The 15147-nt window shown below is 29.3% G+C and overlaps 1 protein-coding gene and 1 long non-coding RNA gene across 2 annotated transcripts in view; one reads left to right on the top strand and one right to left on the bottom strand.

Annotated features, from left to right (window-relative positions):
- The first annotated feature begins 3484 nt into the window (after positions 1–3484).
- The window catches only part of LOC136777393 (phospholipase B1, membrane-associated-like), a 55837-nt gene continuing 44174 nt past the window's right edge, over positions 3485–15147 (top strand). Inside the window, exons 1-2 of the mRNA XM_066733641.1 lie at positions 3485–3633; positions 7878–7982. Coding sequence (XP_066589738.1) covers positions 3486–3633; positions 7878–7982 — 253 coding nt within the window. The 5' untranslated portion in view covers position 3485. The remainder of the gene's footprint in view (positions 3634–7877; positions 7983–15147) is intronic.
- LOC136777562 (uncharacterized) lies at positions 13725–14297 on the bottom strand. Its single transcript, XR_010823274.1, has 2 exons — positions 14115–14297; positions 13725–14049 (listed from the first exon to the last, which is right to left on the bottom strand). It is a non-coding gene; the product is annotated as an uncharacterized lncRNA (long non-coding RNA).

Raw genomic sequence — 15147 nt, 5'->3', positions numbered from 1 at the left:
CTGCGAGGCATCCCTATCGAAAATTTATTGGCAAACACAGACAGCGAATCCCTATTTGCATGCCAAGCATGCCTCGCTTCAAAGACAAATGCGCAACTTACCGTTCGATGAATTACAACTATACACGTTTCTCTATCTATCCTTCCTTCCAATTGAAAATTACTGAAATATAATTCCAAGGTACAGTGGACTGCAAAAAATACTTCTTAGATTTATATCTCTACTATTTTCTTATATATATATATATATATATATATAGATGGTATTGTGCAATAATGAATTGAGATAAAATTACATTTTTTTATGTACGTTTATTTTGTTTATATTTATATTAATGAGATTTTTGGTTGATTAATCTATTAGAAGATAATGTACTGTGATTGGAATAAATTTTGAAATATTTTAGGGTATCTGCGAGAGTGTATGATAAATGGATGAATCATTATTTGTAAATATTTGGGTTAATTCATTATTGGGTTTAATACTATTCATATACAGATCTCACTGCATCAAAAAATAGTTAATTTTTTTTATGAATTTTGCAGTTTATTTGAAAATTTATGGTGAATAAAGAAAATATTACATAATAATATTATTAATTAGTAAAAAGAATTTCGTGCAATGAAAGAAATAAGAAAGTGGTAGGAGTAATCGGTTAGGAAACATCTACTGTGTGTGTGTGTGTGTGGATTTGTGTGCTCCTCGTTTTCTGTACATAATATCTACTAAGCTATTAAATTAGAACAGGATAATTCGTGAAGTAATAAATAATTTATTATTCAAACAATGCAAATGCTTGTATAATACAGCTAAAAGTATTTAATAAATATTAAAAATAAACTATAGAATTCGCGATATACTTCAATCGTGTTGTCATCAGATTAAGTTGTCATCTTTAAGGATAAGGTTAGCCAAAACCCCAAACATCAACATTTCACAATTGGTTTTCATCTCTCACTTACTTGTCTCACTTTACTAATAATGTGCTTTAATTTTGATTCGATTGTATGGACAAATCTGTAAAAGTAGATGTAAAATTTTATGTAGAATCTTCTTGTAATTTATTTCCTCATTATGAAGACATATGAAAAATAATATTAAACTGACATAACTAGGTGGACTGTAACAAGAAACTAGGGTCTCCTATTGTAACCATTTTGTAAGTTTTTTTTATTCATCAAAATGTATATATTTCTAGTGTCACTGAGTAGCTCTTTTTTAAAAACTGTATAGTTCCTTGTGTGTAGTAAAAGAGTAAATAATGTTAATAACTCCTGTGGTTTCTGTGTATGGTTAGTATGTCATAGTAGTGTATAAAGCTATTCCTTTTTATTTCATGTATTCAAATAATGTACTATAGTAATATAACCTTATCTGATAGGGTTGGAAAATATAATTTTATAATTTACATATATTATCTATACAAATAAGGACGCAAGATAAATATTTGAAAAAATTTATTCAGTTCATGATTTCTGTATTTTATTTATGTTTCATATTTTAGGTTCCTAAACTAAATTTTGGTTAGGCTTAACGTGAAGAAATGTACATTTGGGCGTATTATATTTTTTAAAAGGATATTATTATCATTATTTCTAATCTACATCAGGTCCAAGATAAGAGTAAAAAAATTACTATTTTCATTAGTGTATAAAACAATATCAATTTTCTGTTTAATAAATATTACGTGTTTAATATCGAATTATAAATACTACGTATTGTAAGGTCCAATAATAGAAATGTTACAGATTAATTGTAGGTTTATCTAGGTTAAAAAAACGATCAACTACTAAAGTAAGTTTTATTATTATTTTGAACAAAAAATAATACGTTATCTATACAATTCGTCATATTTCACATTACAAAATTACAGTTTATTGCTAAATTTTGTAAACAATGATGTAATCAATTCCCATCTATAACAATTAATATCAAGTATTTTGTAAATTAAAATTCATTACAATTGCAGTCTCATCGATCAAAAAATAATGGCTGACTGACATAATAGACCTCAGATCTGCATGATTAGAAGAGAGAGAAATTACAACTTTGCACATTAAAAAAGTCTGCAGTGCCAAAACTGACCATATTTACATTTTACCTAAGGAGCTTTACCTTCAGTTATCAAACGTATAAATACGATGACAAAATTTATGATATTTATCCTGTAAACCTTGCATAAAAAAATAAATTAGTTTAAATTTACAAACCTTCTATATTCATGTTTTCCTAGAATAGAGTATAACACCCTAAAATTGATCAATTAATCCTTTTTTCTTATGTCATGTTCCTGAAAGAGGTTTCAACTTATTTGTATCAAATCATCGTATTTTTCTATAGATTGTTGTTCAACTCTTTCTGTCATTAGTTAAAATTTGATTAGTCTCTGCATCTGAAAGTACTGCAACCTAACTTATCAGTAATTTCTATGATTTTAATTCGACCTTGAAAGAATAAAAAATGATACATAAAATTGTATACAAGGTGTCTTAAAAATTTCTATTACACCGTATATCTCTTTTTTCATTATATTAGAAAAAAAAACTAATTCGAACATTTTCAGTATTTTTAAAATTCTATCAGATGTATATATTGGTTTGACCTTGGAGGGAATGACGAAGGACATGTCACTGTGAAGAAGAGTTTTTTGAAATAGAAACCTATATTTTTATTGACAAATCTTATAGTTGTAATCCCGAGAAAGATTTCCAAAAAAATACATTAATATATTACTAACATTAAACTGTTTCGAGATATTTCAATGTCAAGTTTTTCCATGTAAAACGCGGCTTTAACTCAATTGCTGTACACTACTATCACACATACCACATACATAGTGGCTGATCTACTTGTAATTTCAATCAAAAATATTTCATAAAAAAACTAGATGAAATAATCATTCAATATACAGTGTTTTGGAAAGATCTTTGTGATATATAAGCTACAAGAATATATATAGCCCACAAGGAAAACTGTATTGTTCCATTTAAAACCTCGAGGTGTGACCTTCGCATATTCTTCACGAGGATATACAAGGTCAAATATTTAAAGCTGGTATATAGATAGATCGGTTTGAGTCCTAAAGCTTAAATGGTAACATTTCTTTGAAAATTCAGTTTTTATCGAAATAATTAGGTAAGAAAGTTAGAAACGTCATTATTTTATTAGACTTCTCTCCTAAATCCAGCTTTATAACAGCCATAAATCCTATTCATTTTCACCACAATAAAAAATAGGCTTTTCCATTTTCGGTGAGTGCCTATATATATCAATAGATTAATTATTGGTTTATGATCCTCCAGGAGATTATGGTTCGCGGTATGGAAACAAGTTTCGTCATCTTGCGGAAAAATGTAAACTCGTTGCGTGTATTCCACGAGGATATTCTGGACGGAGGGGATGCTGACCTTCAAGGTCAGTATCAAGGTAGATGTCGTTGAGTCGTGGACTCTGGCGAGCCAGATCGTGTTTTACCTCTCGGAAAGATGCAACGAAATCTCCGCATCCTCGCGCTGCTCCTTCTAGTTCTGGCCTGTTGCTGTTGCATCTGCAACGGGCAGAGAACCTTTTTGGACACTCCTGAAACTATTGCAATTTTAAGGAAATTGCGCGATTTTGCCTATAATTTTTTCAGTAAGTACATTTTTCTTTAATTAATTGTGTATGGACTTGTCGCTTCTTCGCCTTATCTTTCGATTCCTTTCTGCTACAAATTTTATTATACAGGGTGTTTTACTATATAAGTGCACTAGATTGTGGATGTAAAATAGAGATTTGCTCATTTCTTTCTGATCCTTCGATTCGTTTCTTCTATTAATCTTGTCATTTCTCCTCTTCCTGATCTTTAGGTTTGTTTTTTCAACAAATTATTTTATGCAGGGTGTTTCATTGTATAGGTGCACTAGAGTGTGGATGTAAAATAGAGACTTGTTAAGTTTCCTTCTGATCCTTCGATTTGTTTCTTTGATAAAACTTGTCATTTCTCCTCCTCCTGATCTTTAGATTCATTTTTTCAACAAATTGTTTTATACAGGGTGTTTCACTGTATAAGTTCACTAGAATGTGGATGTAAAATGCAGACTTGTCACTTATCCTCCTGATCCTTCGATTCGTTTCTCCAATAAAACACTTATCACTTCTCATCCTGATCCTTTGATTAGTTTCTTCGACAAAGTTTGGTGTACAGGGTGTTTCACTCTAAGTGCACCTGAGTGCGAATATGAAACTCATATTTTTTACAAAATCTATAACAAATATAATTTTTTTTCAATTTAGTTTAGAATACAGATAAGTGTGGGATTCAGAAAGGTTTTATGAAAAAATATAATAGCTGTTATAGTTGCATATATACATATAAATGAGTTCGTAGATTCGTACTTTGGTGCACTTTTAGTGGTATACCTCTACGAATATTTTTTTTCTTAATTTTGATAATTTATTCTCTTTTCTATATTATTTGTTTATCAAGTCTCTTTAACTCGATTGATCCTTACTTGACCCACTTTATCAGAATATCGTAAATTTGTGTTTTTTAAATCTTGTTTTTACTAAAATCTTCTTTGTCAAATAGTCATTTGTTTATTTTAATTTTATAATATTCCTATATGTTTCAATGTTGTGTTGACCCTTTTCATAGCTAGCTTTTGTGAAAATTCAATTTATGGGGGCTCGAGTATTTGACTTTGTGTCAAGTGTGTGTTCTAGGATGAGGAGTTTTTCTCATTTTTTTATTACAATTATTTCAATGTATTTAAATGCATCGAAGATCAATTTTTTATACAAAAGGAAAATTGTTGATCATTAATAAGTGGCAAACAAATTGGCAAACATATATTCACACATACTCTAATATGTATATAGTCATCTGTATTGACTGGTATGTTTTATTATTTAACTTCAGTTTCCTTTCTTACATGTTCGATAATTTATTAAATAATTTAGGTGCTAATATTATATGCGCAAATTAATTAAAAATAGCTGCTTTTTACGATAGTATAGTTATTTATATTCGAGTACAAAGATATTTTTCATTTTTCCATGAGTTACATATGTGTTAGGTGTAATATTTTTTAAATCACCCTCTTTTAATCAATGATACCTATGTTTTTTTACAAACAAAAATGCAAAACAGTAGAGCTTTCACTAAAAAAATCCATAACTTTTTTAAATTTTTATATTAAAAGCTAAAATATTATTTGCGAATCTACTAATTGTATGTATTAAGAAACTGTGTGAATAATACCTAGGTTGTTTTTTTTAAACATCTAATTAATTTATATGAAATTGATAAATTCATGAATAGGTATTGACATTAAATGGTAACAACCCGAAAACCCTAAAGAAAAGGGCCAAATTTATGAGATACAAATTTTTTATAATTTTTACCCTTACGTGATACAACATCTCAATAAAATGTAGGTGGCATACTGGGACCATCACAAACCTCGAAAATAATAAGCTATTGCAAAGAAAATATTAATTTGAAAAAAACGAATAAATATTCGAGTGTTTTTTAAATCGCAATATTCGGCATGACATAATTTTTTAAATTAAAATTCAATTATAAATACTTCAGAAAAACTCGAAAGAAAATATATTTTGAATGATATTAATAAAAACAAAATTAATATTAGGGTCATTCTGACCTTCCTACGCAATGTAAGGGTTAATATTGCCAATATTTTTTGACTTACATAACAGTATACTCAGGCCAAAAGATTGCATAAATTCTTATGCAGCTTGGTAATTATTAATAAAATTAAAAATATTTATAGAAGTTTTTTTTATAACCATAAATATAATGATAAAGAAAAAGATTAATAACTTTTTATTCATATTCTTAATATTTTTCAAGATAAATTAAGAACTGCCTAGGAATAATTTTGTTAGGTTGATAACGTGTAAAAATATTATGAAATTCCTCAAAAATGGACAATTTTATATATATAGCTTAGAGCAATATTTATCGACAATAAAAATAGACAATAAATATACTACACAATTTTTTTTATTACGGATATCTATCGACGTACATAACAATGTATCAAGTGTACGTAGTCTAAACAAATCGCGTTATGTAACTTGATATATATCGATGATACGACAAAAATTCAGTACAGTTCTTTATTACCTGTTAAAATTTTCATACAAAATTGTTCTACACTACTCTTAATATTGTTTATATTTAACGAGTTACATAATAATATGTTTGTATAGGTTATTGACCTGATGCATTTACGCCTGGATGAATTTCCATATAACGTAAAAAATAGGAGCAATATGATAAGTTTCTTAGCTTTTTTTCATTTTTGTTTATTGTTATATCTATAAAAAGCTCTCATAAACCTTTTTAACATTATTAATATTTATCAATCTGTATAACAATTGTTACAGTTTACTGTTTTAAACCAAGGTACTAGCAGAACATGTGTTCATGAGATTTAAGTCAAAGTAGTGGGGGCAAAAGGCTAGTGGCCGTTACAAATGTTGATAGATATAGCACAAAATGGCATATATATATATATATATACAGGGTGTTTCACGTAAGGCGCCCCAGCTCGAAAAGAGGACTTAGAGTTTATGGTGGGGGCAGATGCATCTTATTGGCCGCGGTTGGAGAGAGAGTAAAAGAAAGAGGATAAGAGTTGACCAAAGATGACTGATGTGAGCGGGGAAGGGAGGGGCAGCGATACGCTAGGCGTATCGTCTAGTAAAGGATAGCTCTATCCTTCTCCACGTTAATCCTTCTCTCTCCCTCCGCGGCCAATTAGATGCATCTGCCCCCACCATGCGCTCTGAGTCCTCATTTCGAGCTGGGGCGCCTTACGTGAAACACCCTGTATATATATGTATGCAGCATTATGTGCAATATCTGTATATGATCATTTGTAATGGCCACCAGCTTTTTTGCCCCACAACTTTAGTTTAAATTTCCAGGCCTGAAACAGACCTTATGCTCTCTCCAGGTATTTCGTTTCTCAATGCCTTTAAATATACTGTTATGTAATTTGAAGAATATTAGCGAAATTAAAAAATTGTATAAAAATTTTTTCCTCAGAATCACTCCTAATTCTATATACTATAGCTCCCAAATTAGTACGAATTAATCTCGATTCTATATATAACGAGTGATTATGAGAATCAGATCCTTATTCCATTTGTTATCTAACTCTTAATTAAATAGGTATTAAGAATTAAATTTCTCGATTTAAAAACCCATTACTGAAAAAATTATCTGATGGCCTTCGCACAGATTGGTGAAATATCATTGAATTATCAAACATTAGAAAACTTCGAAATATTGACTTTATTTTGCCAAAAATCTTTTTATTGAAGGGTTAAAAAGATTTTAATTTAAAAATAATAGTCCTAAATTTATTCTCATCACTTTAGCACGATTTATACATATATATAACCTGACACCTTTTGAACGTTTTGACACTAAATTACTCAGTATTTTAATAATGAATCTGTACATAATTTAATTTTATATATAATTTATCGATGACAAATAATATCTTAAGGATCCATTATTTTCATTTTGCAATGTATAAAAAAACGCAAATTAGTAATTTTTGATTAATATACACTCTACAGTGGTAGGGGTAAGGGTTAAGTACAGTTAAAGCAAACTCCAAACTGGATGTTCCATTACTAACGTAACGTGAATTGCGATTAGTCTAATCTCTAGCACCATGTTTTTTTTTAATTCAAATTACGTTGGTTGTGGGAAAATTATCACAAAAATTATTGCTCGTAAGAAGTGTTTTCGAGATCAAAGCCCTGTTTGAAGGTTTTTTTTCTTAATGGTTATTAGAATTCTAGTCACGAGTCGATTTAATTTGAATATCACGAGTTATTGAGAATTCTTTGCGCAGGTAGATCCAAGGGTGAGGGAAGGAGTAAGGAGGAGGATGCGAGAGAATTGCCAAATGTTCAAGAACTCATTCAGGATAACGTGCCATTTCCTTGCAATGTAACTGGTGAGACTTTCGATTTTACTGATAATCATCTATTCGTAACGAAGAGTCACATAGTGTAAAATTATACGAAAAATGTAGAAATATTTTTGGTGTATTTGTTTGTATGTTGATGGATAAATATTTCAAAACAATGAAAATATAAGAAAAATTTTCTTTGGAAATGTTTATATCATTTCTGATAAAGAATAAAATTCAATTTAAAGAAAATAGAATCTTTGTGACATTTCTGATTTATAAGGTCAATTTGAGGTATTCAAATAGAAATTTATATTTTTTATTGCATATTTTTGTAGCATCTTTTGAGAAATTTTGAAAACTATTTGAATTTTTTTATTTGAACCAACCGTTTACGAGATATTTTGATTTGTTTATGTATACAGGGTGTTTCACGTAAGGCGCCCCAGCTCGAAATGAGGACTCAGAGCGCATGGTGGGGGCAGATGCATCTAATTGGCCGCGGAGGGAGAGAGAAGGATTAACGTGGAGAAGGATAGAGCTATCCTTTACTAGACGATACGCCTAGCGTATCGCTGCCCCTCCCTTCCCCGCTCACATCAGTCATCTTTGGTCAACTCTTATCCTCTTTCTTTTACTCTCTCTCCAACCGCGGCCAATAAGATGCATCTGCCCCCACCATAAACTCTAAGTCCTCTTTTCGAGCTGGGGCGCCTTACGTGAAACACCCTGTATATACATGTAAGTTTGACTGAAGCAGTGTACATGTGCTGTGATGCACATAATCGTTCACCTAAATATACATACTTTTTCAAAACCATATGCCTTCTAAACGACTGGATGCAGTGAAAAATGAAAATATGGTTTTTTGAAAAGTTTTGTGATAAGCTACAAGAATATGCAATAAAAAATGCTAGCTTCCATTAAAAAATAAATAAAAACTCAAAGTGACCTTTATACCTCCGAAGTTTAATGGTAATAACCTATATTTTGTAAATTAAACTATGTTTTTTATGAAAATTTATGTAAATTTTGCTCATATAAAATGTTATATATTTAGTTTATTTTAAGATATTCATTTGGACACTTATAAATGAACGATCTACAGAGGGTCAAAAATGTATTCGCGTACAGCTTCTTTTGTTAATAAATATCCATAAATAATGCGTGAAATTAATCGTAAAACAAGTGATTTTAGAACGACCATTTTACTAATTGACGCGTTTCAATGTCCTTTAAAAATATTTTTCTTTTTTGAATATTGCGGAATTAAAAAAATTGTCATTTTTCAAAATGAAAAAAATTTTTTTTAAAAATCAAGATATACGGTTTGTAGAGAACAATTTACTTAGTGTTTTCCGAAAAGTTTTATTAAAATCGGTTATAAATTGTAGAAGATATAGTAGTTCAAAGTTACCGAAAAACCAGTGATTTTCACGAAAATTCGCGAAAATCACTGGTTTTTCGGTAACTTTGAACTACTATATCTTCTACAATTTATAACCGATTTTAATAAAACTTTTCGGAAAACACTAAGTAAATTGTTCTCTACAAACCGTATATTTTGATTTTTTGTCAAACAATTTTTTTTTTCATTTTGAAAAATCACCATTTTTTTAATCCCGCAATATTCAAAAAAGGAAAATATTTTTGAAGAACATTAAAAAGCATTAACTAGTAAAATGGTCGTTCTAAAATCAATTTTTTTACTATTAATTTTACGGATTATTTATGGATGTTTATTAACATATTAAGCGGGGGAATTCCCTTTTTAATTACGCAGCATGTGCGAGCTCTCACTAGGTCTTGTCAGTACGTCACTCTCAGGGGGCAACATTTCATATTATTCCAGCCTGTTCCAGGGCGTTATATTTCAAGGACGTATTCCATATGTTCTACTCGTACCTGATATTCTTTACGTTTGACGTATTTATACGTCCTGCTCGATTATATAGCAGGTTAACAAAATAAACTGTATAGATACTTGTTTGACCCACTGTATGTCTATCAAATATAGTGTACTATAAATTGTGAAAAAATTTTTGCCTGAGGAATAAAAATCCGTATCTTGGAATACGTGAATCATTAAACATGTGAATATTTAGGATGGTATAGTCTGCAGTGTTATAATATTTTTCTAACTTTTGTGTAAGAAACTGTTTTCATGTGTTAAAATTATGCAAGCTCATATATAATATGGCATTTAATAATGTTCACTTCATTTGATTTGTCACGTGATTAAAGTGAATTGAATACGGAGAGAAATAAGTAGGTATAAAAGTATTTGCCATTTAATCAGCAGAACAGAAACCAGTATTATCTATAATATTTCTCATTATTTTAATTTAACCCTTAAAGCGCACACTTCCTATTAATATCATAAAACGTACATGGGGTCTAAAAGACCCCAACTTTTCATAATGTCTACAAAACTTGTGTTCTCACGTATTCTATTACGAAAATAATTAATAATATTTCTCATTAATCGGTTTTTCACAATAGACGGTACAAATACAAAACTTTAAATCCTACAAGTTACAATTAAAGCTATTTGCTTTGGGGTATTTTAGACACCAAGTGCACTTTAAGGGTTAGAAGCATATATTTTCTTTGGGGTATTTTAGACCCCTAGTGCGCTTTAAGGGTTAAAATAACATTATACCAACTGACTAATACTCTATATATTTTCTTTGACGACATCGTGGATACATTGATCCCTGAAAATCAAGCTTCAAATTTTCTCCTTTTCTGCTTCTCTCCCCTAATCATTCTTTTATTTAATTTTTTGTCGCCTTTATTTAAATTTTCCGTAAAGGTCAATTTTGCACATAATGAGTCAAAGCTTAACGATGGTTGTGTGTTTTGAAGATACAGATGAATGAAAACTGAATTTAATTTTTCTTTAATTTCAACTTATCTTTATTTGACTTACACAATTCATTTATTTACAGAATTAATATGGTTTTTGAATTTATTGAAAATATTATCATTGCTTTATTTCATGATAGTCTATAATATATTTTTGGCTTAAATTAGGAATATTGAAAAAAAGTATTTTTTTAATTAATTATTATTAATTTCATACTAAAAATTATTTTTGCAGTGTACAATGTATATTACAGAATCAATAACATCGTCAGTATAGGGCTACTGATAAAATCATTCCATCTCTGTGTTTTGTTTTATACATTTGGAAACATTTGAAAGGGTCCACTATGAAACGTGGCCTATTCTATAGATTATAAAAAAAACAGATGTAATTGAAACAAAGTAAAAATATTTTCCCTTTTATAACAACCATTTACCTGCTGTTTACATCATTTCATGGCAGCGAGAAGAGATGAGATCGATAAAGAGAGTTTCTTGTGTATATCAATTGGATATATAACGTCTGATGAAAAATCGTCACTTTTAATTTCAGACCAAACCAAAAAAAAAATTAATAGTTACAGCTTCATGATGGAGTCTCAATTGAGCAGTGACAAGCTCGTATTTTAAGTCATTTTTATACTTCTTCATAGAGTGTCTTATCATTATTTAGAAATATAAAGTTTTAGTTTCCTGCAATGTTGGCTGATATTTTTAAAATAATATAAGTTTTATGAAATCAGTTATCGCGATACAACCTTGAGTTTGTTAAATCTTGCTTTTGTAATTAAGCATATTTGAAGGTTGACAAATAAATATGTTTAAATGACATAATAAAGGATGGTCTCTTTTTATCGGTCCTATTTCTGATGTATTTGCACTAGTATCTTCAATTTTACAATAAAAAAATTGAGCAATTGATTTACAATGTTTATAATTAATGTTTCATGATCGAGTTATAAATTTTGTATATAAATAACTACAAATAAAAAACCAAGATTTTAGACTTCATTTTCTCAACTTAGATAAAAATTAATTCTACGTCGAACCTTTTCTTCCACATGACAAATTTTCCAATCATAGGGTTTTATTAATTTTAATTCTAAAGATTACTCGTTGCATATTATTATTAATTACGATTCACAAAATTAGGTCTTAACGGGATCCCTCACGCGTACTTTACCGACAGTACAAATCAATAAACAATTAGTTTAATAAAATTCAAATGCGAGGCAAATTGAACAATCGTGCCTTTGTAGGACAATGTACCAGTCCTAACGAGTCAAATGAACTTAAAATCATTCAAATTAGTTGAAAAATAACGCTGTACCATTGTGCCGCGTTCTTGAAGAGAGGTTACTTTGGGTTATTTCCACTTCAAGAACGCGGGACAGTGGTACAGCGTTATATTTCAACTAATTTGAGTGTTTTTAAGTTCGTTTGACTCGTTAGGACTGGCACATTGTCCAACAAATGCCCGATTGTTCAATTTGCTTCGCATTTGACTTTTATTAAACGAGTTGTTTATTGACTTGAACTGTCGATAAAGTAGGCGTGAGGGATCCCGTTAAGACTTGGATTTATTTATTTTTTTCTGAATAGAGGTAAACACTAACATACTATTGGCTTTATTTTTCGACTCTGTCTATCACTTTGGTTCATACGAAATTTGACTAAATTTTCATTTTTCTATTTAATATTGCTAGTAACTTTCTACAGAACGAAGAAGGGAATGAAGAAGTTTTATGCACAGATATCAGTCACATTTTATCATATATGTAGATGTCATTGTAACTTATTATGCTTTTCACGTTATATAAAATAATAAACTGCAACTGTTTTCTAACTAGTGTTAAAAAATACGAATAAAAATATAGGAATAAAATAGATTATAGACTTTATGTTCCGACTCGGGTTGTTAGTAATAAATATATATGTATATAGGGTGAGTCACATTACTTGAGACTAATAAATGTATGGAAAACAAAACAATAGAGATTTTTTTTTAAATAACATTTCGTTGATATGATGGGGGACATAAGTTGGTGCTATCAGTTTGACTTTGAAAGGTCACACGAAGGTCACTTTGAGATTTTTTAGTGGTACGACCTATATTTTTATTACACATTCTTGTAGCTGATCTCGAGAACTTTCCAAAACACTATATAAATGCGTTATCTCATCCAGTAATTTACTAGATATTTCGAGTTGAAATTACATGTAGGTGCGAGTTTTTCTGAAATCTTGTGAGTGTGATCGCTACGCGTTTTCCTACATAGTCGCTCACCTGCATATAATTTCAACTTGAAATATCTAATGAATTTCTGAATGATATAATGCATTTATATAATATTTTGGAAAGGTCTTGAGATCAGCTACAAGAATATGCAATAAAAAATAGGACGTTCTCTTTAAAATATTCAAAGTGACCTTCGTATGACCTTCAGACGACCTTTCAAGGTCAAACAAATAACACCAACTTATGTCCCCCTTCATACCAAACAATTTTTATTTGAAAAAAAAATATCTAATATATCTTGTTTTCCAAACATTTACCAGCCTCAAGTTATGTGACTTACCCTGTATAATCTGTGACGTATAGCTATCAGGTCAGAAATGAATATTATCTATAAGCATGTTTTTTTAGTTTCATTTAGTATAGCATTATGCCACAGCTCTACTAATCTATATATTTTCATCGAAGACGTCGCGGATCGGTTGATCCTTGAAAATCCACAGCTCCAACTTTTCTATTTCTCTCCTTTAATCATTCTATAATTTTATTTTTCGTCACTTCTGCTCAAATTTATCATGAAAGTCATTTGTACAAATAGTGAGTCAAAGTTTATTGATGGCCATGTATTGGAGGTAAATGATAATTAAACTTAAATTACATTTTCCTTTAATGTTATCAAACTCTTATTTAATTTATATAATTCATTTATTTCATAGAAATAATATAGTTTTTAAATTTATTTAAGATGGTATCATTGCTTTATTTTACAATTTTATAGATATATACATACATTTGTTTTAAATTGAGAATAATAAAACAATAATTTTTTTAATCTAAATAATGTTTAGTTCATCCTAGAAACTTCACAATCTACATTACAAAAATGAACACATGTTCTGCATGGAACCATATTTCTAGAAATCAGTTATATTCCTATGTTTTTTTTGTATATGCTTTTAGACACTTGTCTAGCTCCACATAATTTTGTGTGTTTTTGGGTAGATGATACTATAAAAAACAGATGTGATTGAAATGAAATAAAAGTATTTTAATGTTTATTAACCACTAATTACCCCATTTAATCTACACCAATCCAAGGCAAGCTCATTACGGATTATCCAGTCTCTCCATTGTTGGTCTAATGGTGCAATGGTTGAAATTATGACATGGTTAACCATAATTCCAGACCAAATCAAAAGAACCGTTAGTAAATACAGTTTCATAATGTTGTTTCAAACGAACTGACATTTATCGGTTAAAATTTCAGTCGCTTTTATACTTTTCTGTAAAGTACCTATTCTTTTTTTATATAGAAACAATCAAATTTTATCACGAAACTAAATTTAATATCCCGTCGCTAGCTCATATTTTTAAAACAACTTTAACAGTTTTTTAATATAGGTTTTGTGATACAAACTTGGGTTGATAAAATTTTGTTAATATGATTATAGATTAATTTAAAAGTTGACAACTCATATCCCTTTGAATGTTACGGTAGAGAATGATATTTTAATATCCGTGCTATTTAGGAGACATGCGCTTACATTTTCAATTTTATAATAAATAGACCAAGCTTGTAATCGACTATATTTAGGAGGTACAATGGAAAAACTGGGACGTTTAACTCTGAAAATTAAAACAGATAACTTGTAAACGGTTTGAATAAAATGATAAATCATATTATTTTTATTTAAAACAAACTTCGATTTAACTACTGATAAAAACTCAAAAAACTATTTAAGAATTAAATAAATAAAATTAAAAACTGCAAAATCATTGTAAAACCCGGTTTTGTCCATGTAACGCTTCTTCGTCCAAAATAATGTTTCTTTTAGAATTATATTCAGATAAAAACTGAAGGGTTTGGAATTCGCTTTTTCAACTTAAACACTAATATAACATTGTATCTTTTTTTCATGAAAAAAATAACATGTAAGGCTTTTAATTTTAGATCTACCGAAGGCTATTTGTAGCTCTTTTATTTTGAATTGTATTTCAAAATATAATTCTTATACCGTCAAATATGAGGTAATTAGTAACAGGTAGAGGTAATAAGTAACACACCTATAATAATTTGTTTTTCTCTTTTCATCACCTGATTGATTA

The sequence above is a fragment of the Prorops nasuta genome, unplaced genomic scaffold (genome assembly GCF_024137725.1).
Source record: "Prorops nasuta isolate Cenicafe-Biocafe unplaced genomic scaffold, Cenicafe_Pnas_1.2 PNAS00011, whole genome shotgun sequence".
NCBI lineage: Eukaryota > Metazoa > Arthropoda > Insecta > Hymenoptera > Bethylidae > Prorops > Prorops nasuta.
Note: the sequence above shows the minus strand (reverse complement) of the source record. Positions and strands in the feature narration are given on the sequence as shown.